Source organism: Theropithecus gelada, chromosome 4 (assembly GCF_003255815.1).
Source record: "Theropithecus gelada isolate Dixy chromosome 4, Tgel_1.0, whole genome shotgun sequence".
In the NCBI taxonomy this organism is placed as follows: domain Eukaryota; kingdom Metazoa; phylum Chordata; class Mammalia; order Primates; family Cercopithecidae; genus Theropithecus; species Theropithecus gelada.
In genome coordinates this window covers 34,646,498-34,669,183 of record NC_037671.1, presented here as the reverse complement: position 1 = coordinate 34,669,183, position 22,686 = coordinate 34,646,498, and the positions used below count along the sequence as shown (strand labels likewise).

At 50.0% G+C, this 22,686-nt stretch overlaps 1 protein-coding gene across 1 annotated transcript in view; it reads left to right on the top strand.

Moving 5' to 3' along the window:
- Positions 1-8,357: 8,357 nt before the first annotated feature.
- The window catches only part of NOTCH4 (notch 4), a 28,112-nt gene continuing 13,783 nt past the window's right edge, over positions 8,358-22,686 (top strand). The window contains exons 1-18 of the mRNA XM_025382329.1: positions 8,358-8,570; positions 9,337-9,418; positions 9,618-9,913; positions 11,078-11,425; positions 11,526-11,648; positions 11,763-11,999; positions 12,120-12,275; positions 12,913-13,107; positions 14,583-14,696; positions 15,407-15,520; positions 15,605-15,727; positions 15,790-15,820; positions 17,052-17,197; positions 17,467-17,619; positions 18,054-18,171; positions 18,397-18,484; positions 18,681-18,834; positions 20,588-20,772. Of these exons, the coding sequence (XP_025238114.1) occupies positions 8,507-8,570; positions 9,337-9,418; positions 9,618-9,913; positions 11,078-11,425; positions 11,526-11,648; positions 11,763-11,999; positions 12,120-12,275; positions 12,913-13,107; positions 14,583-14,696; positions 15,407-15,520; positions 15,605-15,727; positions 15,790-15,820; positions 17,052-17,197; positions 17,467-17,619; positions 18,054-18,171; positions 18,397-18,484; positions 18,681-18,834; positions 20,588-20,772 (2,727 nt within the window). The 5' untranslated portion in view covers positions 8,358-8,506. The remainder of the gene's footprint in view (positions 8,571-9,336; positions 9,419-9,617; positions 9,914-11,077; positions 11,426-11,525; positions 11,649-11,762; positions 12,000-12,119; positions 12,276-12,912; positions 13,108-14,582; positions 14,697-15,406; positions 15,521-15,604; positions 15,728-15,789; positions 15,821-17,051; positions 17,198-17,466; positions 17,620-18,053; positions 18,172-18,396; positions 18,485-18,680; positions 18,835-20,587; positions 20,773-22,686) is intronic.

The window sequence follows — 22,686 nt, the reverse complement described above, 5'->3', positions numbered from 1 at the left end:
CTTTTGTTTATCTTTTCACTTTCTTATGGTTGCTGTTGTTTTTATGTTTGTTTTTTCCTTAATGAAGGCAATTTCCAGATCTTTTCACTTTTTTTTTTTTTTTTTTAAAGACAGAGTCTTGCTCTATCACCCAGGCGGGAATGCAGTGGCACAATCTCGGCTCACCACAACCTCCAACTCCCAGGTTTAAGAAATTCTCCTGTCTCAGCCTCCCAAGTAGCTGGGACTACATGCATGCACCACCATGCCCAGCTAACTTTTGTATTTTTTAGAGACGGGGTTTCACCATGTTGGCCAGGCTGGTCTAAAACTCTTGGCCCCAAATGATCCACCTGCCTTGGCCTCTCGAAGTGCTAGGATTACAGGTGTGAGCCACCACACCCAACCTTCACTTTCTAATGGTGCCTTTTGGAGTACAAAAGTTTTCAATTTTGATGAAATCCAATTAACAATATTTTATCTGAAGCACGGGCAATTTAGTGAGACCCTGTCTCCACACCAAAAAATAAAAATAAAAAAATTAACAATTAACCAAGTGTGGTTGTGTGCACCTGTAGTCCCAGCTATCCAGGAGGCTGAGGCAGGATGATCACTTGAGCCCGGGAGTTGAGGCTGCAGTGAGCTATGATTGCACCATGATTGCACTCCAGACTAGGTAACATACCAGGACCCTGTCTCCAAAAAGAAAATACTATTTTATTGCTTGTGTATATGTAAGAAAGTGTCATATATAAGAAATCATTGACTAACCCAACATCATGAATATCTACTTTTAGGCCTTTTTCTAATAGTTTTATAGTTTTGCACTTCCATTTAGGTCTATGATCAATTTTGAGTTGGTTTTTTGTGTATGTGTGAGGTAATATAGAAATTACAAGCTACAAATCCCCTCTAAGCATAGCTTTAGCTACATGTCAAAAATTCTGTTATGTTCTGTTTCAATTTTCATTCAGCTTGAAATATTTTCTAATTTTCCTAGTGATTTCTTCTTCTACCCACTGGTTGTTCAGAAGCATGCTGTTTAATTTTCACACACTTGTCATTTCCTCAAATTTCCTGTTGTTGTTGATTTCTAATTTAATTCTATTGTGATCAGAGAACATCTTTGTATGATTTCAGTCCTTTTAAAATTATTGACACATGTTTTATGGCCTAGCATATGGCCTGTCCTGGAGAATGTTCCATGTGCACTTGAGAAAAATGGTATATCCTGCTATTGTTCAGCAGAGTGTTTTATAGATGTCCGTTAGATTTAGTTAGTTGACAGTGTTACCCAAGTCTTCTGCTCAAGGACAGCCCTCACCTGTCAGCCCTCTTTGTAGACTGAAGATAACTGCTTCCCCAAGGTCACACTCTTTCTAGGGGCAACCCACCTTCCATGACTGATTAATGTGGGGGGCAAAAACCCAGCTCCCTGGAGGCCCAACCTGTGTACCTCTTATTCAATCAAACTATAGCCACTCTAGTTTTAAAATATATTCCAAATCAGACTCACCATGCCCCAATCATCTCTCACTGGTCACCACATCGAGAATGGCCTCGGCCAGGAGTTGGGGGCAAGTTGGAAGCAAGGGAGCCAGGTAGGATGCTATTGCAATATTCCTAATTAGAGATGGTGGGGGTTTGTGATGAGCAGTTTAATTTGGTACTTATTTTGAAACTACAGTTGCCGTCTCTTATTGACCTCTCAGTCTTTTTTTTTTTTTTTTTTTTTTTTTTTTTGAGACAGAGTCTCACTCTGTCGCCCAGGTTGGAGTGCAGTGGCATGATCTCGGCTCACTGCAACCTCCACTTCCCTGGTTCAAGCGATTCTCCTGTCTCAATCTCCTGAGTAGCTGGGACTACAGGTGCGTGCCACTATGCCCAGCTAATTTGTGTATTTTTAGTAGAGACGGGGTTTCACCATATTGGTCAGGCTGGTCTCAAACTCCTGACCTCAGGTGATCCGCCCACCTTGGTCTTCCAAAGTGCTGGGATTACAAGTGTGAGCCACCACACCTGGCCTGAGGTGGAGTCTTGCTCTGTCACCCAGGCTGGAGTGCAATGGTACAATCTCAGCTCACTGCAACCTCCACCTCCCAGGTTCAAGTGATTCTCCTGCCTCAGCCTCCGGAGTAGCTGGGACTGCAGGCGTGTGCCACTATGCCTGGCTGATTTTTGCATTTTTGGTAGAGACAGGGTTTCACTATATCGGCTAGGCTAGTCTCGAACTCCTGACCTCAGATGATCCCACCTCCACCTCCCAAAGTGCTGGGATTACAGGCGTGAGCCACCGCACCCTGCCAACCTCCCAATCTAAAATAGCTCCCAAGTTCTCCTCTCTCTCCTCACCCTGCCTTATATCATCTCATACTCCTTATCACTATCTGATATTATATTTCGTATTTACTTGGTATCTATTTTGTTCAAGACCATAAATTCAGGGCCTAAAACATTGCGGGGTATAACACTGTGTTCAATAAATACTGTGTAAATGAATTGATAAGTAAATAAGCAAATGACATGTATCAGTACTTACTGAATGCTGCACTGAATGTCAGCAAAGGCATAAGAGAATATCTGGATCTGTAGTTTCTGATGTAATTGAAGCAGAAACTTGTTGCCCAGCTATGCCCACATTATTTTTTAAAATGACAAAAAATAAACCCTACTAAGACAGATGGAGCCTCAGGGTAGAAAGAACATGGGTTTGGATGTGAATAACTCACATCTGAAACACACTTAGTAGCTATATGACCTTGCACGAGTGACTCAACTTCTCTGAGCTCCACATCTCACTGTGGGTGGAGGTAATGGTATCCTCCTCCTGGGGGTATTTTAAATGAGACAGTGCATGCTGAGTTGAGGTCCTGCTCCACAAACTGAGGCATGATCAAGTCCAAAAACAAGTAAATGAAAAAGACAAAAATCCTTGCCTTTGTGGAATTGGCAGTCGGTAAATAAGAAATATGAATGAAATATGTGTGTGTTAGATGTTGAGAAATAATGAGGAGAAAAGCCAATGGGGATGGGGAACATGGGAGAAGGCTTCCAATTTTGAAATGGGGTAGCCAAGGAAGGCCTTGATTAGGTGCCTTTTGAGATGAGGGACAGAGCCACAAAGATAGCTGGGGAAGGAAGCAGTTCAGGCAGGGAGAAGGGCAAGTACAAGGCCCTAAGGTGTGAATGTGCCTGTTTCAAGAACAGCAGGAAGCCAATGGGGCTGGATGGTGAGAAGAAGTAATCAAAGATGAGGTTAGACAGGGAAGGGCCTTGGCCAGGGGCAGTGGCTCACACCTGTAATCCCAGCGCTTTGGGAGGCCGAGGCAGGCAGGTCAGGAGATTGAGACCATCCTGGCTAACATAGTGAAACCCCGTGTCTACTAAAAATACAAAAAATTAGCCTGGCGTGGTGGCACGCACCTGTAGTCCCAGCTACTCAGGAGGCTGAGGCAGGAGAATTGCTTGAACCCGGGAGGTGAAGGTTACAGTGAGCCGAGATTGCACCACTGCACTCCAGCCTGGGCCACAGAGCAAGACTCCATCTCAACAACAACAACAAAAAAAAAAAAGAGAGATTGAGAGAGAGAGAGAGAGGGAAGGGCCTTGTGTAGAGCCTTGCAGGCCCTGTAAGGAAGTTCGCTTTACTCTGAGTGAGTGGAGAAGTGATTGGAGAGTTTTGAGCAGAGGAATGAGGTGGTCTAACTTGTATTTCAACTTACTCACTTTGGCTGCTGTGTAGAGATATGGACAAGGAGAGCAAGGACAGCAGCAGGAAGACAAGTTAGGAGATGCAAGAGATGACACTGGCTTGGACTAGGGTATTGGCAGTGGAGATGAGAAGAGATGAGAAGTGCTCAGATTCCAGATATACATATTTTGAAGGTAGAGTCCATAGGATTTAAGACAGTTTGGATGTGGAGTATGAGAAAAAGAGAGGAGTCAGCAATATCTTCAAGGATTTGGGCCTAAACAATGGAAATAATAGAACTGCAAAACTCAATTGTATCAGGAAGGAAGAGAAGGTTCAGGGAGAAGATCAGGTCAGCTCTGGACATATTAAGTTCGTGGTACTTGTATTGGAAGTACAAGTCTGGAGTTCCAGGAAGTGTATGATCTTGAGAGTCATCAGTACAAAGGTGGTCTTCATAGATGGTATCTGAATCTGGTAGGGAGCCAGGAGACTGGATGAGATCACCTAGGGAGACAGAAAAATAGAAGAGGCCCAGGGAATAACCATGGACACTACAATGGTAAGAGGTTGGGGAGATGAAGAGTAACTAATAGGGAGGCAGAGAGGGAGGGGCCTGGGGCAACGAGGGGCTCCACATCTCCTGAACCATATATTTACAAATAATCTCCAAGAGTGGATTACTCTTGCCGATTTCTCTCTTTTTTTTTTTTTTTTTTTTTTTTCCTCTCACTCTGGTCTCACCCTGTCACTCTGGCTGGAGTGCAGTGGCATGATTATGGCTCGTTGCAGCCTCAACCTCCTGGGCTCAAGTGATCCTCCCACGTCAGCCTCCTGAGTAGCTGGGGCAACAGGTGTGCATCACCACAGCCTGCTAATTTTTGTATTTTTTTCACAGGGATGGGGTTTCCCTATGTTTCCCAGGCTGGTCTTGAACTCCTGAGATCAAGTAATTCTCCTACCTTGGTCTCCCAAAGTGCTGGGAGTACAGGCATGAGCCACCGCTGCACCCGACACTCTTGCTTATCTCTATGGCTACAGTGACCTGTTGCCTTCTTTGTGTTTGGACACATTATCAGGGCCAACCTCGGATTTAACCTTTTAAGGTCACAAGTCCCTATGACTGAAGTGTGAATGACTGACAGGTTTATCCTTCTCAGGGGGTATACAACGAAAGAAAATCCCTTTAACAAAAAGAATCTCTACTTGATGAAATACTGTAGGAAAAAGGGTCATTTCCCAGAGGGAACTATCTGTGTCCCTGGCATGCTGCAGTTCACCCTGGTCAGTATCAACCCTTGGGAAGCCATTGGGAAGGAGAAACAAGCTCTTGGGGGAGCATCAATACTGCTTTGGGCTATGAGGTCTTAGGGGCCAGGAAAGGTATCTGGGACCCAAGCATAGCTCATAATGCCTGAGCAGGTGCACACTGCCTTACTTAAGCAGGATAAAGCAAGAAGTGGGAAGGCAGCTTCCTGACACTGTCTTTAAACTCAGCTTCTGCCCCACCACACTTCTGGTTCCCCTTCCACCTAACCATTTCTTATCTGTCTCCGTTGCAATTTCTTCTTTTTCTCAAGCTCCAGCCTAGTGCCCCAGCCTCCTTTTCCACAAATGGGGTTAGATTGTCAACATTGCAGAAATGGTGAGTTCAGTTCTTTCCACCAAGGTCTTCATGGTTCCACGAGAAACCTGTTGTCTCTTCCTATTTTCCTTTTACTACTCACCAACACCAAATCCCCAGTCAGCAAACCAGAGAGTACAAAAGCAGGGACTTTTACGCTAGGATTACTCTTCCCCACACCCACAGTTGCCTCCTCAACTAAGGAAGGTGATGGGAAAATGACAATGACACCAATAGCACAATGGGACAAAAGCATGGACAGGAAACTCACAAAAGCGTGGACAGGAAACACGAATAGCCATTAAACAGTTAAAAAGAATGTTGACACTTAACAACAAATGTGCAATTTAAAGCAGCAGTAAGAGACCATTTCATCTATCAAAGTGGTGAGGATTCTAATGCGGAGGGTTGGTGAGCGTAAGGACACAGGCAGACACTACTAACTGGAGGAGAAAGGCCTGCACTGCTTTCTGGAGAATGGCTTGGCAACACTTAGAGACCAAGAGCTTTAAAACAAGTCTATGCCTTCACTCTTTCACTCAGTGGTTTCACTTCTAGAATTTAGCCTAAGGAAATAATTAGACAGCCATGCAAATACGTAAGTTCAAGGATATTTACCAAAGGTCCAGGCACAGTGGCTCACACCTGTAATCCCAGCACTTTGGGAGGCCGAAAGAGGTGGGCAGATTACCTGAGGTCAGGAGTTCAAGACCAGCCTGGATAACATGGTGAAACCCCGTCTCTACTAAAAATACAAAAGTCAGCCAGGCACATGCCTGTAATCCCAGTTACTCAGGAGGCTGAGGCAGGAGTAGCTTGAACCCGGGAGGCAGAGGTTTCCGTGAACCGAGATCACACCACTGCATTCCATCCTAGGCAACAGAGGGAGACTCCATCTCAAAAAAAAAAAAAAAAAGAATATTTACCGCAGCTCAGTTTATTATATGTTTGAAAGTTGAAGGCTGGGTGTGGTGGTGCACACCTGTAATCTCAGAGCTTTGGGAGGCCGAGGCAGCAGGATACTGTGAGCCCAGGAGTTCAAGGTTATAGTGAGCTATGTGCGTGCCACTGCACTCCAAGCTGAGTGACAGAGCAAGACCCTGTCTCTAAAGAAACAAAAAGCAAATTGAGACCTACCTAAACATGCTATAATAGGAAATTGGTTTAAATGAACTAGTAGAATACTGGGCGACCATTATAAATGATGCTGGCTCATGGGCTTCCATGAGTGAGGCACTGGTACAGTACTCGTGCCCAAAAATGCATAAACACCAGACATACTCAAATTTAGGAACAGTCTACAAAACAACTGACCCGTATGCTTAAAAATGCCAATATCGGCCAGGTGCGGTGGCTCACGCCTATAATCCAGCACTTTGGGAGGCCAAGATGGGTGGATTGCCTGAGCTCAGGAGTTTGAGACCAGCCTGGGTACCATGATGAAACCCCGTCTCCACTAAAATACAAAAAGTCAGCCGGGTGTGGTGGTGGGCACCTGTAATCCCAGCTACTCCAGAGGTTGAGGCATGAGAATTGCTTGAACAGGGGAAGTGGAGGTTGCAGTGAGCTGAGATCATGCCACTGCAGTCCAGCCTGGAGGACAAAGCAAAACTCTGTCTCAAAAAAAAAAAGTCAATGTAATGAAAGGCAAAGTATATTTAAGTTACTGTACTCATATTAAAGGAAACTGAAAGGACTTGACAACTAAATGCAATGCAGGATGCCAAATGAGATCCTGGACCAAGGGAAAAAATTGTCATGAAGGACATTATGGGGCAATTGGCAAGACCTGAATTTGGACCGTCAATTAGTATCACATCAGTCTAAGTTTCCTGATTTGGATAATTGTACTGTATTATGTAAAAGAATGTTTTGTTCTTAGAAAATTCGCACTGATAGATTTAAGGGTAAAGGGGTATCTTGTATGCAACTTACTCTCAAATGGTTCAGAAAAACATACAAATATGTATTTATAGAGAAATAATGATAAAGTAAATGTGGTCAAATGATGTTAGTGGATGAATCTGAGTGAAGGGTATCCTGGAATTCTTTGTAGTATTCTTGCCCGTTTCCCATGAGATTTAAAGTATTTCAAAATAAAAAACTTAAAAAAAAGGAAGAAAGCGGTGTGAAGTACGTTCCCTGGTAGGGAAAAGTTCTCAGGTACACCAGCGGCAACCGTGAGTGCCTCAACACCGGGGAGAGCACAGCTGCCAGTGACACCTTCTGCCACCCTGGACTCTCAGTTCCCTGTGCTACTAGAGGAACTCGGTGTGTGGTTGACCCCAAAGTTGTCCTGGGTTGACTCAAGAAGATAGGATGAGCATTTGGAGGCAAAGAATTCGCTTTCGTGATTTTATTTACTCCAGTTTTGCATTCTGACTGACATTCCCTACATCCCAACGACTTCTGCAGTGGAGGGAGGCAGAGATGGAGGAAGTGAAAACTACCCAAATTCAGTGATAAGTTACAGATAATGCAGACTGCAAAATTTAGGGTGCACTATGTTCATTTATCACTGATAACGACAGTCTTAACATTCCCCTATACAGGAAGACCAAGATTTCCCCAGACCAGCCAGCATCTTGCCCGTTCCCCAGAAGGAGAAAAATAAGTCCCGGCAAGAGCCAAGATAAGGCCCAGAAGCCCCCTGGGTTCCTTTTGCCAAGGTGAGTGGTTTCAAACCATGACAAGTTGCAGGTTCTCTGATAAGCATCTGTAATAACCTGGCAAATTAAGCATCCTCTCCTGGGAAGGGGAATACAGAACTCTCTAACCACCCAATACCTGTTTCCAGATCCTGCCCCTCCTGGGGCACATGGGCAGCCACCTTGCAATTCTCATCCCTAGAAAGGAGAGACCAGATCAACAAACAGCAGGGCTGGGACTGCCCCGGGGGTTCCGAGAGTCCTTCTCCCCTCCTATCACCTGCCCTCCAGGCACACTGTCCTACTTCCCCAGGGGTTGTCAGGGACAGAAGGCCCCTCCTTCATCCCCCCTAGTGTTCCTCCACTCTTCCCCCGCCCCCCATTACTAGGGTGTCCAGGACATTGTGTGACTCAGGAAACAGCTCAGACGTGAGGCTTGCAGCAGGCCGAGGAGGAGGAAGAGGGGCAGTGGGAGCAGAGGAGGTGGCTCCTACCTCAGTGAGGGCTCTGAGGGTCCCCGCCTGAAGAGGGACAGGGACCTGGGCTTGGAGAAGGGGCTCTGGAATGCAGCCCCCTTCACTGCTGCTGCTGCTGCTGCTGTTATGTGTCTCAGTGGTCATAACCAGAGGTGAGGCATGGTGTGGGTGAGGTGGGGGACCCATTTCCCATAGGAGGATGTCCAGTGGGGTGGGGGAAGAGGGCCAAGCCCCAGGTTGTGTGAGGGACACTGGGTGGAAGAGATTCTCACTGCCCAAATAGAGACGGCCTGCAGGGAAAAACGGCTGTTCCCGTGGACCTGCTTTGGGCCTGGTGCCAGGGGTAGTGACTGCCGGGGGATGGGTGAGAGGGTGCCCACCTCCAGGAAGAACCTCATCAGCACTAGCACTGGAGGACTCTTGCAGCCATAGGGAAGAGGGGAAGAGGGAACACACTGACCACCTGCTTGGGGAAGAGATGAGAGGGAAGCAGATGAGGACATGAAAGGTCAGGCCTACTAAGTCCCTTTCTGAGTCCAGCTGTCCCCACCCCCCGGATGGCTCAATGCTGGGCCTTTCCGGGAGGAAATCTCTTCGAAGTCTCAGCCATTCACCTCCCGGGAGCCACCTCCGCCCCCCTTCTGACCCCTGTTGTCTTGCTTCCGAGAGATGGAGTCCGAGGCCGGACTCAGGAGGCCAGAGAATAAACAGGAAAGGGGGGTGGGGATTAGTAACTGGGATGGAGGGCACTGGGGCTGGGGCTGGGTACCATGTGGAGAGTGGGGACAGGTGTGAAGAAGAGGTGGTTTAGAGCACCTGTGGGAGCTGCTGCGGGCAGGTCTCTCAGGAGCACCCGGAAGAGGAAAGGTGGAGGCACGGCACCCAGGGCTTCCATCGCGCCTGCCTCTCCACCCTCAGGGCTGCTGTGTGGGACTTTCCCAGAACCCTGTGCCAATGGAGGCACCTGCCTGAGCCTGTCTCTGGGACAAGGGACCTGCCAGTGAGTGTGCCTTGCAGGGGTGGGAGACTGGAGAGAAAGGGGGAGGGAGAGCGCGGGGGGAGAGGTGAGGAAGTGAGACCAAAGAAGAAAGGGAGGAAGTGAAGGAGATGAAGGGAAACAAATGAAGGCAGAGAAGGGAGGTGGGCGAGAATGGGAAGAGGGACCAGTGATGTGAGTTTTCCTCTCCTCCCCTGCCCAGGTGTGCCCCTGGCTTCCTGGGTGAGACGTGCCAGTTTCCTGACCCCTGCCAAAATGCCCAGCTCTGCCAGAATGGAGGCAGCTGCCAAGCCCTGCTTCCCGCTCCCCTAGGGCCCCCCAGCTCTCCCTCTCCATTGGCACCCAACTTCTCATGCACTTGCCTCCCTGGCTTCACTGGCGAGAGATGCCAGGCCCAGATTGAAGATCCTTGTCCTCCCTCCTTCTGTTCCAAAAGGGGCCACTGCCACATCCAGGCCTCAGGCCGCCCACAGTGCTCCTGCATGCCTGGATGGACAGGTAAGCGCTGCTGGGGGCGGCCAGGAGGGGACAGGCAGGAGCAATGGGCTAGGCTGTGGGTGGGGAAGATGGAACTGGAGCCTGAGAAACTGCAAGCCCTTTGAAGACAAGCCATGAGAATCAACATGCCAATTCTCCACGACCCACATTCACCAGCAGGGTTGTACTGATTGCTAAAATGTTAAAATATTTCCAAATTAAGGGTGCCATGAGCCTCCTTTGTGCACCATCCTGATGCCTATCCTAGCCCCCTTAATCTCCCTGCTGCCTAGCAGCTAGAGGCTCATTGCTCGGCATACAGGGGTCTTCCAGGCTTTTGCATTCTGAGCATCTAAATGGCTCCCATTCTGAGTGGAGGGAGCCATAATAGCACCTGGGAAGACTGCAGTGGTGGGAGAGGCACCGGGAAGGGAGGGATGTGACCCAGAGAGAGGAGTGGGGCCACCCCAGGAGGAGGAGTGTAAAACCCTGGGGCAAGTTTAGTGCTTCAGACTAGGGGCTCTGCGACAGCCCCTGGATCCAAATGCCAGCTCTGCCACTGACCAGCTACATGACCTCGTATAAGATATTTTAGCTTTCTGGTGTTCAGTTGTCAGCTGACAAACAGGGAGAGTAATGGTCACACTTCATAAGGTTGCTGAGAGGATACAAGGGGCCAATGCTCAGAAGTGCTTGCTCAGCTCAGCACCTGGCACCTCCACAGCGGCCGCCATTCCCACTGGTGCGCATGGACTGTGAAGTGAGTCTCCAGGGGCCTAAACCCACTTAAAGATGAGGAAACCAGGATCAGAAAGGCAAAGTGGCTCACCCAAGGGTATACAACCAGTTGTGGCACAGCAAGGTGCCACCTGAGTCTCCTGCCTGCAGACGCGGGGTGCTTTTCACCTCCCCCCAGATCACCCATGTGCCAGATTTTCTCAGGCAAGGACAATTTCCAATACTCTCATCATCACTTTAGAAGATATGGTCGCTCCGGATAAACCCTCCCAAACCATGGCAACACTGAGATCAGGGGTGATGGAACAGAGCAAAGAGAGTATGGTAATAAAGCGAAGGAAATATGAAAATGAGACCCAGAGATAATCCAGAGTGAGCACTGGGTAACCTCAGATGGGCTAGAACTCACACAGTGCTAGAAACGGCTCCCTCTGTCCTCTGCCTCAGGTGAGCAGTGCCAGCTTCGGGACTTCTGCTCAGCCAACCCATGTGTTAATGGAGGGGTGTGTCTGGCCACGTACCCCCAGATCCAGTGCCGCTGCCCACCGGGCTTCGAGGGCCATGCCTGTGAACGTGATGTCAACGAGTGCTTCCAGGACCCAGGACCCTGCCCCAAAGGCACCTCCTGCCATAACACCCTGGGCTCCTTCCAGTGCCTCTGCCCTGTGGGGCGGGAGGGCCCACGTTGTGAGCTCCGGGCAGGACCCTGCCCTCCTAGGGGCTGTTCGAATGGGGGCACCTGCCAGCTGATGCCAGGGAAAGACTCCACCTTTCACCTCTGCCTCTGTCCCCCAGGTGTGTCCTCACAGGGGCTCTCCTGCAGCCCCTCTCTCTGGGCAGGGCAGGATGTCTCCCTTGGAGCCTCCTCCCCCAGTTGATTCCACGACCCTGTCAGGTTTCATAGGCCCAGACTGTGAGGTGAATCCAGACAACTGTGTCAACCACCAATGTCAGAATGGGGGCACTTGCCAGGATGGGCTGGACACCTACACCTGCCTCTGCCCAGAAACCTGGACAGGTGAGTTGTTTAAGCCACATTCATGGCACGCGTAGCCCAGAGAGTTGGCCCCTGGCCTCCCCTACTCATAGGGCTCCCAGCTTCAGCCCCTGTCCCCTCCCCAACCCCCTGCAGGCTGGGATTGCTCCGAAGATGTGGATGAGTGTGAGGCCCAGGGTCCCCCTCACTGCAGAAACGGCGGCACCTGCCAGAACTCTGCGGGCAGCTTTCACTGCGTGTGTGTGAGTGGCTGGGGGGGCACAAGCTGTGAGGAGAATCTGGATGACTGTATTGCTGCCACCTGTGCCCCAGGATCCACCTGCATTGACCGGGTGGGCTCTTTCTCCTGCCTCTGCCCACCTGGACGCACAGGTATGGGGGTAGAGGGTATCAGGAGGTGGGAGGTAGAGAAGGAGGGCGAGAGAAGCACCAGGATGGCTGCTAGGAGCCTCAAGTGGCCTCTGAGAGCCTCACCTGCTCTTATCCCTCTAGGGCTCCTGTGCCACTTGGAAGACATGTGTCTGAGCCAGCCGTGCCATGGGGATGCCCAGTGCAGCACCAACCCCCTCACAGGCTCCACACTCTGCCTGTGTCAGCCCGGCTATTCAGGGCCCACCTGCCACCAGGACCTGGATGAGTGTCTAATGGGTGAGGCCACTCCCACTTCAGAGCCTCTCTGAGCCTCAGACAGGCCTCTGCACTGAAGACAGAAAGGGGCAGATTGCTTTTCCAATTAAAAAACCAAACATCAGCTGGGCATGGTGGCTCACGCCTGTAATCCCAGCACTTTGGGAGGCCGAGGCGGGCGGATCACAAGGTCAGGAGATCGAGACCACATTGAAACCCTGTCTCTATTAAAAAAAATACAAAAAATTAGCCGGGCGCTGTGGTGGGTGCCTGTAGTCCCAGCTACTCAGGAGGCTGAGGCAGGAGAATGGCATGAACCCGGGAGACGGAGATTGCAGTGAGCCGAGATTGCGCCAATGTACTCCAGCCTGGGCGACAGAGCGGACTCCGTCTCAAAAAAAAAAAAAAAACAAACATCTTTTTCCTTGAATTTGCCCAGATTTGGCATCTCTTGCCTGCATGACCCTCTCTCCAATGCTCAGCCCCTCAGTTCCCATAAATTTGGTCCCTTATTTCCTCTCCATCTTAAAGATACAAGCCCCTTCACCAATTTGGTCTCTTCTGCCACATGCAGGCCCCCACACCTTCCCTGACAGTCTGACCTCCTTGCCCTTCCCGCCCTGACCCCTGTGGACTCCCAGCTTTTCTCTCCTCCCAGCCCAGCAAGGCCCAAGTCCCTGTGAACATGGCGGTTCCTGCCTCAACACTCCTGGCTCCTTCAACTGCCTCTGTCCACCTGGCTACACGGGCTCCCGTTGTGAGGCTGATCACAATGAGTGCCTCTCCCAGCCCTGCCACCCAGGGAGCACCTGTCTGGACCTACTTGCCACCTTCCACTGCCTCTGCCCACCAGGTACCAGCTGGATGGGACCTTGGGTGGGGAAAACAGGGAAATAGTCCTGAACCCACTAGGAATGTCCCCTCCAAAGTAAGGACAGCCTCAGGCCAGTTGGGTAAGTTACCACAGATGCTTCTCTCTCTACCCCCAGATAAAAACTCATGGACACCCATGACCCCTAGAAGAAAGGTTACCACAGATGGTAGCGAGGTTATGCATTCCTCAACTCTGGAGGGAGCTGCCATTCATTTCATAGTCATCATAGAGCCTGCAAAACCTGGTCCACTGTACAGAGCAGCCCAGCAAGAGAGGGTAGAAAAGCAGTTCCTAAACTTTCCGTGCTGCAGCCTTTACTCAGGTCACCCCAGAATGCTCCCTCTAATCATAGAAACTCTCCCATGTAGAGATGAAAGGTAATCCCTTAAAATCCCAAAAGCCCTGTGATACAACAGGAAAATGTGGTACAACAAGAAAAAAATTGCTGCAAGACTGCACCCACCTCCAGGTTAGTTTTAATGGGGAAAAGTCACCCCCGGGAGAGAGCAACATCAAGGAGTTGAATGAAATCAGAAAAATAACAGCCGACTTTATGCCAGGTACTGTCTGAGCATGTTACAGGCATTGTCTCGTCTACTTATTACAATAACCCTGTGAGGTCAGCACTGCCACAATGCCCATTTTATAACTGAAGAAACTGAGGCACAGAGAGGTTAAGTGACTTGTCCAAGGTCACCCAGCTAGCAAGTGGCAGAGCTGAGATTCAAACCAAGGGCTTCAACAATTATAACCACTACCCCATATCGCCTTTCTAAACTGAGCGGCACCCAAAGATATTGGCTCAGGTCATCCCACAGACAATCATAGAAAAATAAGAGAAAACGGGTCGGTAACCCAAGGGACAGTGTTGTAGATATCAAGGAGCTTCAGAAGCAGACTCCTCAGGCAAGAAAAGAAAGGAAGACAAGGTCCGGAGGTTGATCCCGCCTCAATTCAGGATGAGACAGTGGAGACCAGGATGAACCCGAAGCAACGGGACAAATATGGGAGCAACAAGCTTCCCAGATGCACTTCAAATTCCTCCACTTTGGGATCTCCGTTCTCCCTGGCATGGAGGCCCGCCCAGGCAGAAAAAGAGGCGGGACTCGTTCTCCAAGCCAATTTGTCCTATTTGTACCTCAAGGTCCTCCAGGCTGATCAGCCTGCCCTAGTGAGCCCCGCCCTCTGTATACACAGGAATGACCACAAAAAAGCCTTGCAGTCCTCCCCCAGGTCCCCAGCAAGCACCCTGTTCCGTAGCCTTTCGCACCTCAAGGAGCAGGGCCACACACTGAGGAGCAGCAGGGCCTCAGGGTTCATCTTGTTCAACCCCATACAGACAGCACCTCAGGGGAGGATGGCCTGAGCACGTCGGGAGCAGGGCTGATTCTAGAGTACAGGTCTCCCAGGCAGACCTGGCTGAGCCACAGCCCTCATGATCCCCATGTCCCCAGGCTTAGAGGGGCAGCTCTGTGAGGTGGAAACCAATGAGTGTGCCTCAGATCCCTGCCTGAACCATGCGGGTTGCCATGACCTGCTCAATGGCTTCCAGTGCATCTGCCTGCCTGGTGAGTACAGATGCCACTCTGGCCACCCTCAGACCCCAGGTCTCTGAACCTGCAGAGTTCAGGCCCAGCAATCACCCAAGGCCTTGAAGCTCTCTCTAGACTAGCCAAAGAGTCCTCCAAATCTGTCTTTGCTCCCCAAAATCTCTACTGTTACATCCCCAAATCTTCCCTTGCTTACTTGCCCATTCTCATCTCTGTCTTGCCAAATCACCCAACAATCCCTCCTTTCCAGCCCTCCTGCACAGGCTCTGTGTGTGCATGTTGAGGTCCCAGGCTGGTCTTGGCACTCTCATCATAAACCCAGGGAAAGCTGTCCCAAGCCTTTCTTCTCCAGCCTCACCTGACACCCCTCTGTCCCCTGCTACTATAATAACTACATTTATTCACCACTTACTCCAGACTAGCCATTTGGCTGTGTACTTTTCAGGCGTTATGTCATTTAATCTTTTTAACAATACCATGACGTAGGTTCCATTATTATTCCCCTTTTACACAGAACAGGAAACTGGGGCCTAGAGGGTTGACCAGCTTTCCCAAAGTCACACAGCTGGCAGGAGGCTGAGCTTCACCTTTTCCGCATCACTCTCCTGTTACCCCACGCCCACCTGCCCCAGGTGTCTTCTCTGGGAAGCTCTGCAAGTTCACCTTTCCATGCTGTGCCTCCCTCGATGACCTTGGCCTCCTCTCCCCACCCAATTCCACCCCACTAGGATTCGCCGGCACCCGATGTGAGGAGGATATCGATGAGTGCAGCAGCTCTCCCTGTGCCAATGGTGGGCAGTGCCAGGACCAGCCTGGAGCCTTCCACTGCAAGTGTCTCCCAGGTAAACTGGGGCACACACTGTGGGGGACAGCGGGGCAGGAGGCAGATGTCCGTGCAGGTCCCTGACCTTCCTGCTGTGCCACAGGTTTTGAAGGGCCACGCTGTCAAACAGAGGTGGATGAGTGCCTGAGTGACCCATGTCCTGTTGGAGCCAGCTGCCTTGATCTTCCAGGAGCCTTCTTTTGCCTCTGCCCCTCTGGTTTCACAGGTTAGCAGGGGAGGCATTGGAAAGAACTGGCAGAGTATCTTATTCCATTTGGGTTGGGGCAGAGTTCATTGGCGGGTGTTTGATGGTTGGGATGTGAGAATAGAATGAGAATGGTATCCTTTAAAAGTATTTAGTGTAAAACCTGCACAATTGTACAACCATACAACCATGGGGACAAGGGCAGGGGTTACCGTAGGGCCCACATGGGCCCAATGTAAATGGTGTGATTGGGGCTCGGGAGAAGAGGACTGGGCTCAAAGAAAAGGCATTCACTTGCTTATTTAGTAAGCACTTACTAAGTGCCTACTATGCCAGACACAGAGGCAAATCTGAGTAAGACAGTTGCCATCCTCACGTGACTTTAAGTCTAATACAGAGAGACCAACAAGTCTCCTGTTGATTATAGCCCACAGAGGTGCTCTAAGAGAAAAATGTGCAGGATGCTACAGGAGCACAGAGGACCAGCCAACCCAGACTAAAAATGGAGGAGGTGATGGCTGAGATGAGTCTTGAAAGATAAGCAGAGACTAGGTGTGGCGGCTCACGCCTGTCGTCTCAGCACTTTGAGAGGCCAAGGCAGGTGGATCACCTGAGATCAGGAGTTCAAGACCAGCCTGGCCAACATGGTGAAACCTCACCTCTATTAAAAATACAAAAATTAGCCAGGCGTGGTGGCGGGCGCCTGTAATCCCAGCTACTGGGGAGGCTGAGGCAGGAGAATCACTTGAACCCAGGAGGCAGGGGTTGCAGTGAGCTGAGATCGAACCACTACACTCCAGCTTGGGCGACAGAGGAAGATTCCGTCTCAAAAAAATAAAAGAAAGAAACGAAGGAAGGAAGGAAGGAAAGGAAGGAAGGAAGGAAGGAAGGAAGGAAGGAAGGAAGGAAGGAAGGAAGGAAGCAAGGAAGGAAGGAAGGAAGGAGGGAGGGAAGGAAGGAAGGAAGGAAGGNAATCTGCTGAGCACCTACTTTGTGTGGCTACTGTTCCAGGCCTTGGGGGAACAGCACAAAGCAAAAGAGACAAAGTCACTGCTCTCATGCAGCTTTCATTCTAATGAAGACAGACAGAAAATAAGCAAGTTACAGAAAGAATATATATATATATACATACACATATATATAAACGTATATATGCACATATCTAGTTGGAGAAAATGAGCAGGTGTTGGGGAGGACGGGGGCGGCGCTGAGAGCAAAGTCATTGAAGAAAGAGGCCAGAATCTCAGGGCCAAAAGAAGAGGAAGTCATAGGGGTCCAGGCAGCAGGGAGGGGAGCAGATGCAGTAGGAGAAGAGAAAAACCCTCCCCTTTCTCTTTACAACCAGATCCTCATGTGTGTGTGACATGGGTTGGACGGGACCAGAGTGTGAGGCAGAGCTAGGGGGCTGCGTCTCTGCACCCTGTGCCCATGGGGGGACCTGCTACCCCCAGCCCTCTGGCTACAACTGCACCTGCCCTATAGGCTACACAGGTGAGACCCTCCCTAAACCATATACACCCTGTGCTGGTCACCTCCTAAGTCAAGGGTAAGGCAGGTGACCATGGGCCCTGTGTCTCAGTCACCACTAAGGAGAACTGGGCTGCAGGGGACACGGGTGATGTGTGGGAGGTGGTGAGAAAGGAGGTTGATGGGAGAGAATAATAGGGTTTGGGATGAGGAAGGGAAGGAAAAGGAAAGAGGAGGAGAGTGGAGGGAGGGAAGGAGGACACCTTTTCTCAGCCCCCACCTGTTTCCTTCAGGGCCTACCTGTAGTGAGGAGATGACAGCTTGTCACTCAGGGCCATGTCTCAATGGTGGCTCCTGCAACCCTAGCCCTGGAGGCTACTACTGCACTTGCCCTCCAAGCCACACAGGTCCCCAGTGCCAAACCATCACTGACTACTGTGTGTCTGGTGAGTGCCCACTGTGTCATGGGGCTGGGGGCCACAGGAGAATGGAGGAACTGGGGAGGGTATGCTTGTGTCATATTTTTTAAAATTTAATTGGACAGACCAACCTGAGAAACATAATGAAACTCCATCTCTAAATTAGCTGGGCACACAGTGGCTGAGGCCTGTAGTCCCAGATACTCGGGAAGCTGAGGTGGGAGAATGACTTGAGCCCAGGAGGTTGAGGCTACAGTGAGCTGTGATGGCACTACTGCCTGGGTAACAGAGCAAGACCCTATCTAAAAAAAAATAAAGTATTATATAAATAAATAAAAATTAATTGGATGGCAGTGAGCTGTCATTTTGGGGGGGGGTGTATGTCCTATGTACAGTGTGACTGAGGTCACAGGTCAGGTTACAGGCAAGGAACCCAAACCCTCACAGCCTCCTCTCTCCAGCCCCGTGCTTCAATGGGGGTACCTGCGTGAACAGACCCGGCACCTTCTCCTGCCTCTGTGCCATGGGCTTCCAGGGCCGGCGCTGTGAGGGAAAGATCCGCCCCAGTTGTGCAGACAGGTGAGCAAGGCACAAAGACCCCTAGAAGGGAGAAAGCCCCTCATCCTTCCCACCCCTCCTCTCATCTCCCCTTGGGCTCCAGGCTGCCTCCCACCCCACACCCCTCGTTCCGCCTTCCCTCCTGGCTTGCCACCTCCCAGTGGTTGCCTCCCAACAACATCACACACTACCTTCCCCTTGTTTCCTGAACTTCTTCCTATCATGCCCTGTCTCTGTCTTGTTCAGCCCCTGTAGGAATAGGGCAACCTGCCAGGACAGCCCTCAGGGTCCCCGCTGTCTCTGCCCCACTGGCTACACCGGAGGTAGCTGCCAGGTGAGGGCCATTGAAGCCAGGTGTGCTGAGGAGGGAAGTGGCTGGGAGGGAAACCAGGGAGGGTCACCTGGTCCCAGGCCATTCAGGAGAGAGTTTTTGAAGGAAGGGATTTCGAGGAGCTGGAGTGAGCAGAGGACCATCTCTGGGCTGGGAATCTAATGCTGTGTCCTGCCTCACACTCCCTCCCACCCCTCAGACTCTGATGGACTTATGTGCCCAGAAGCCCTGTCCACGCAATTCCCACTGCCTCCAGACTGGGCCCTCCTTCCACTGCTTGTGCCTCCAGGGATGGACCGGGCCTCTCTGCAACCTCCCACTGTCCTCCTGCCAGAAGGCTGCACTGAGCCAAGGTAACCAACCAACCAACCCCAGCACTGACTGGAGAGCAGATGAAGAAAACATGGGTGTTCTCACCTGCCCCATTCCTGCGGGCATCCACACAGCCTTTGGCCAAAACAACCACCTGAGAATCAAAACCACACAGACAAATCAGTTCTTGATTGCACAGGTGTTGAACTGTGCAATCAGAGAAGCCTAACGCAATTCCTGTTACCTCATTTAACACAATTCAAGCAACACCAACCAGCCCATTCCACAGGATTCCAGTTTAGCCCAACCATGAGGGACATGACTCAGCGTAGAACAACTCAACTCTGTCCTGATCATCATAACCCAGGCAGAGTGGACCACACCTAATCCAGCTACACTCAACGCATTTCACCCCACCCCATTCACTTCAATGTCACGCCAACCTCTTTGACAAAGAACACTAAAATAAGAAGAGGAGGAAGTCATGGGGTCCAGGCAGCAGGGAGGGGAGCAGATGCAGTAGGAGAAGAGAAAAACCCTCCCCTTTCTCTTTACAACCAGATCCTCATGTGTGTGTGTCATGGGTTGGACAGGGCCAGAGTGTGAGGCAGAGCTAGGGGGCTGCGTCTCTGCACCCTGTGCCCATGGGGGGACCTGCTACCCCCAGCCCTCTGGCTACAACTGCACCTGCCCTATAGGCAACTATAATACTGAGAATAAGGTTTGATATGAGAAGACCTCGGGAAAGAGACTATGATGGAGTTAAGGGAGAGCTGATGGGAATCACAGGGAGAGAACATCAAAGGAATGCAGAACTCAGGGGACAGACTTAAGCCACATGTCCTCACCTGAGGCATCCCTTGAATTCTTTCTTGCTCAAGCCTTATTTTAAGCCAAGAACACAGTTACTTTAACACTACGATAAGCTTTAGAGGTATGTCTCCAACATTCTGGCAGAAAGGGTGAGGAGAGAGGTAAAACTCGATGTTCTAATTTCTTCAGTGCCAGGAGTTATTAACTCCTTGGGCCCAGAGTGGCCTCCACCCAGGAATGTTAGTGGTCCCCAAGGTAAAGGCCTCTACACCCAGAGTTTGGGCCCTGAATATACCCTTCATCCTCCCAACTTATCTTTTTCTTTTTGAAATGGAGTCCCACTCTGCCACCCAGGCTGGAGTGCAGTGGCACGTTCTCAGCTCACTGCAACCTCCGCCTCCTAGGTTCAAGTGATTCTCCTGCCTCAGCTTCCCAAGTAGCCGGGATTCATGTGCCACCATGCCCAGCTAATTTTTTTATTTTTATTTTTTTGTATTTTTAATAGAGACGGGGTTTCATCATGTTGGCCAGACTGGTCTCAAACTCCTGACCTCAGTGATACACCTGTCTCAGCCTCCCAAAGTGCTGAGATTACAGGTGTGAGCCACAGCACCTGGCCACATCCCCACTTACCTTTTTTTTTTTTTTTTTTTTTTTTGAGATGGAGTCTTGCTCTATAGCCCAGGCTGGAGTGCAATGGCACCATTTCGGCTTACTACAAACTCCATCTCCCAGGTTCAAGTGATTCTCTTGCCTCAGCCTCCCAAGTAGCTGGGATTACAGGCGCCCGCCACAATGCCCGACTAATTTTTTGTATTTTTAGTAGAGATGGGGTTTCACCATGTTTGCCAGGCTGGTCTGAAACTCCTGACCTCGTGATCCACCCGCCTCAGCCTCCCAAAGTGCTGGGATTACAGGCGTGAGCCACCGCGCCCGGCCCCCCACTGGTCTTTATATATCCCTGTTTGTCTCTCTCCCTAGGCATAGACGTCTCTTCCCTTTGCCAGAATGGAGGCCTCTGTGTCGACAGTGGCCCCTCCTATTTCTGCCACTGCCCCCCTGGATTCCAAGGCAGCCTGTGCCAGGATCATGTGAACCCATGTGAGTCCAGGCCTTGCCAGCACGGGGCCACCTGCATGGCCCAGCCCAGTGGGTATCTCTGCCAGGTGAGAGGGTCTGCAGGAGAAGGGGGAGGAAAGACAAGGGTGGTCTGGATGGGAGAGACAGTAGTGACTGAGGGAAGACCCAGTGTATCCATTTCTCCTCCCTTTTTTTAAAACCCCACACACCCAACTAACCACAAAGTCATGCCACTTTATCTCCTGAAGTTTTCTCAAGTCTGTGCTTTCACTTTCGCCCTTTGTCCCACTGCCTGAGTCCTGACCTTTGTTGCATTCCAGGTAGATACTTGCATCAGTCTCCTAACTATGGTCCCTGCCTCCACACTTGTCCTTCTACAGGTTCAGCTTTTACCCCATGACCAGGGTACTCTACTGAAAATGTCCAGCTGACCTGTCTGTCCCCTGCTGAACCTTCAGTGACTGCCCGCCTCATTCAGAATAAAGTCCAAGGCCTGCATGACCCAGCCCTGCCTGCCTCTCAGGCCTCAGCTCTCCCCATCTCACCCTCCTACTCTCTGCTCCAGCAACACAAAACTGCTGCTGACTTTCCCACATACCCCATACTGATTCTTGCCTCTCAGCCTTTATCCCTGCTATTGACACTACCTGGAATGGCCTTCCCAACCCCTCTTCCACGGGCTGGTGTTCAGGGGCACCTTCCTCAGGAAGATGTCCCTAACTTCTCCCCAGGCTGATTAGGGTCTCTTCTTCGTGGTCCAGGTCACTCAGCTGGGAGAGGCAAAACTGGCATTCAGGTCTAAGCAGCCTGATTCATATGCTTAGAACCACAACCTTTTTTGTGTGTGTGGTTGCCATTTTATTTTCTTTTGTTATTGACACACAGTAGTCGTACATATCTATGGGGTACATGTGAGGTTTTTTTGTTTTGTTTTGTCTTTTTGTTTTTGGAGACAGAGTCGCTCTATCCCCCAGGCTGAAGTGCAGTGGCACGATCTTGGCTCACTGCAACCCCTGCCTTCCAGGTTCAAGCAATTCTCATGTCTCAACCTCCCGAGTAGCTGGGATTACAGGCACGCACCACCACGCCAGGCTAATTTTTGTATTTTTAGTAGAGATGGGGTTTTCATCATGTTGGGCAGGCTGGTCTCAGAACTCCTGACCTCAGGCAATCCACCCGCTCAGCCTGCCAAAGTGATAGGATTACAGGCATGAGCCACCACACCTGGCCACATGTGATATTTTGATACATGCATACAATGTGTCATGATCAGATCAGGGTAATTGGGATATCTATCATCTCAAACATTTATCATTTCTTTGTGTCGAGAACATTCCAAATCCTCTCTTCTAGTTATTTTGAAATACAAATTGTTAACTATCATCATCCTTCTCTGCTATCTAACACTAGAACTTATTCCTTCTATATGACCATAATTTTGTATCCGTTAACCAACCTCTCTTCATCTCCCCCTCCCTGCCACCCTTTCTAACCTCTGGTAGCCATAATTCTACTCTACTTCCATGAGACTAACTTTTTTAGCTCCCACATGTGAGCGAGGAGCAATATTAGACATGCAATAGGAGGCTGATGCAAGTTTCTATCTGGAATGCAAGAAAGGTCAGGACTAACTAAGGCAGTGGCACAAAGGTGAAAGTGAGAGACATGCAATATTTGTCTTTCCATGCTTGGCTTATTTCACTTAACATAATGTCCTTCAGTCTCATCCATGTGGCTGAAAATGATAGGATTTCATTCTTTTTCTGGTTGAATAATATTCCATTGTGTATATATGCCACAGTTTCTTTTTTCCATTCATTTGTTGATGGCACTTAGGTTAATTCCATATGTTAGCTATTGGGAACAGTGCTGCAATAAACATGGGGGTGCAGATATCTCTTCAAGATACCGATTTCCTTTGGATATGTAATCAACAGTAGATTGATCATATGGTAGATCTTTTTTTAATTTTTGGGAAACTTCCATGCTTTTCTCCATAC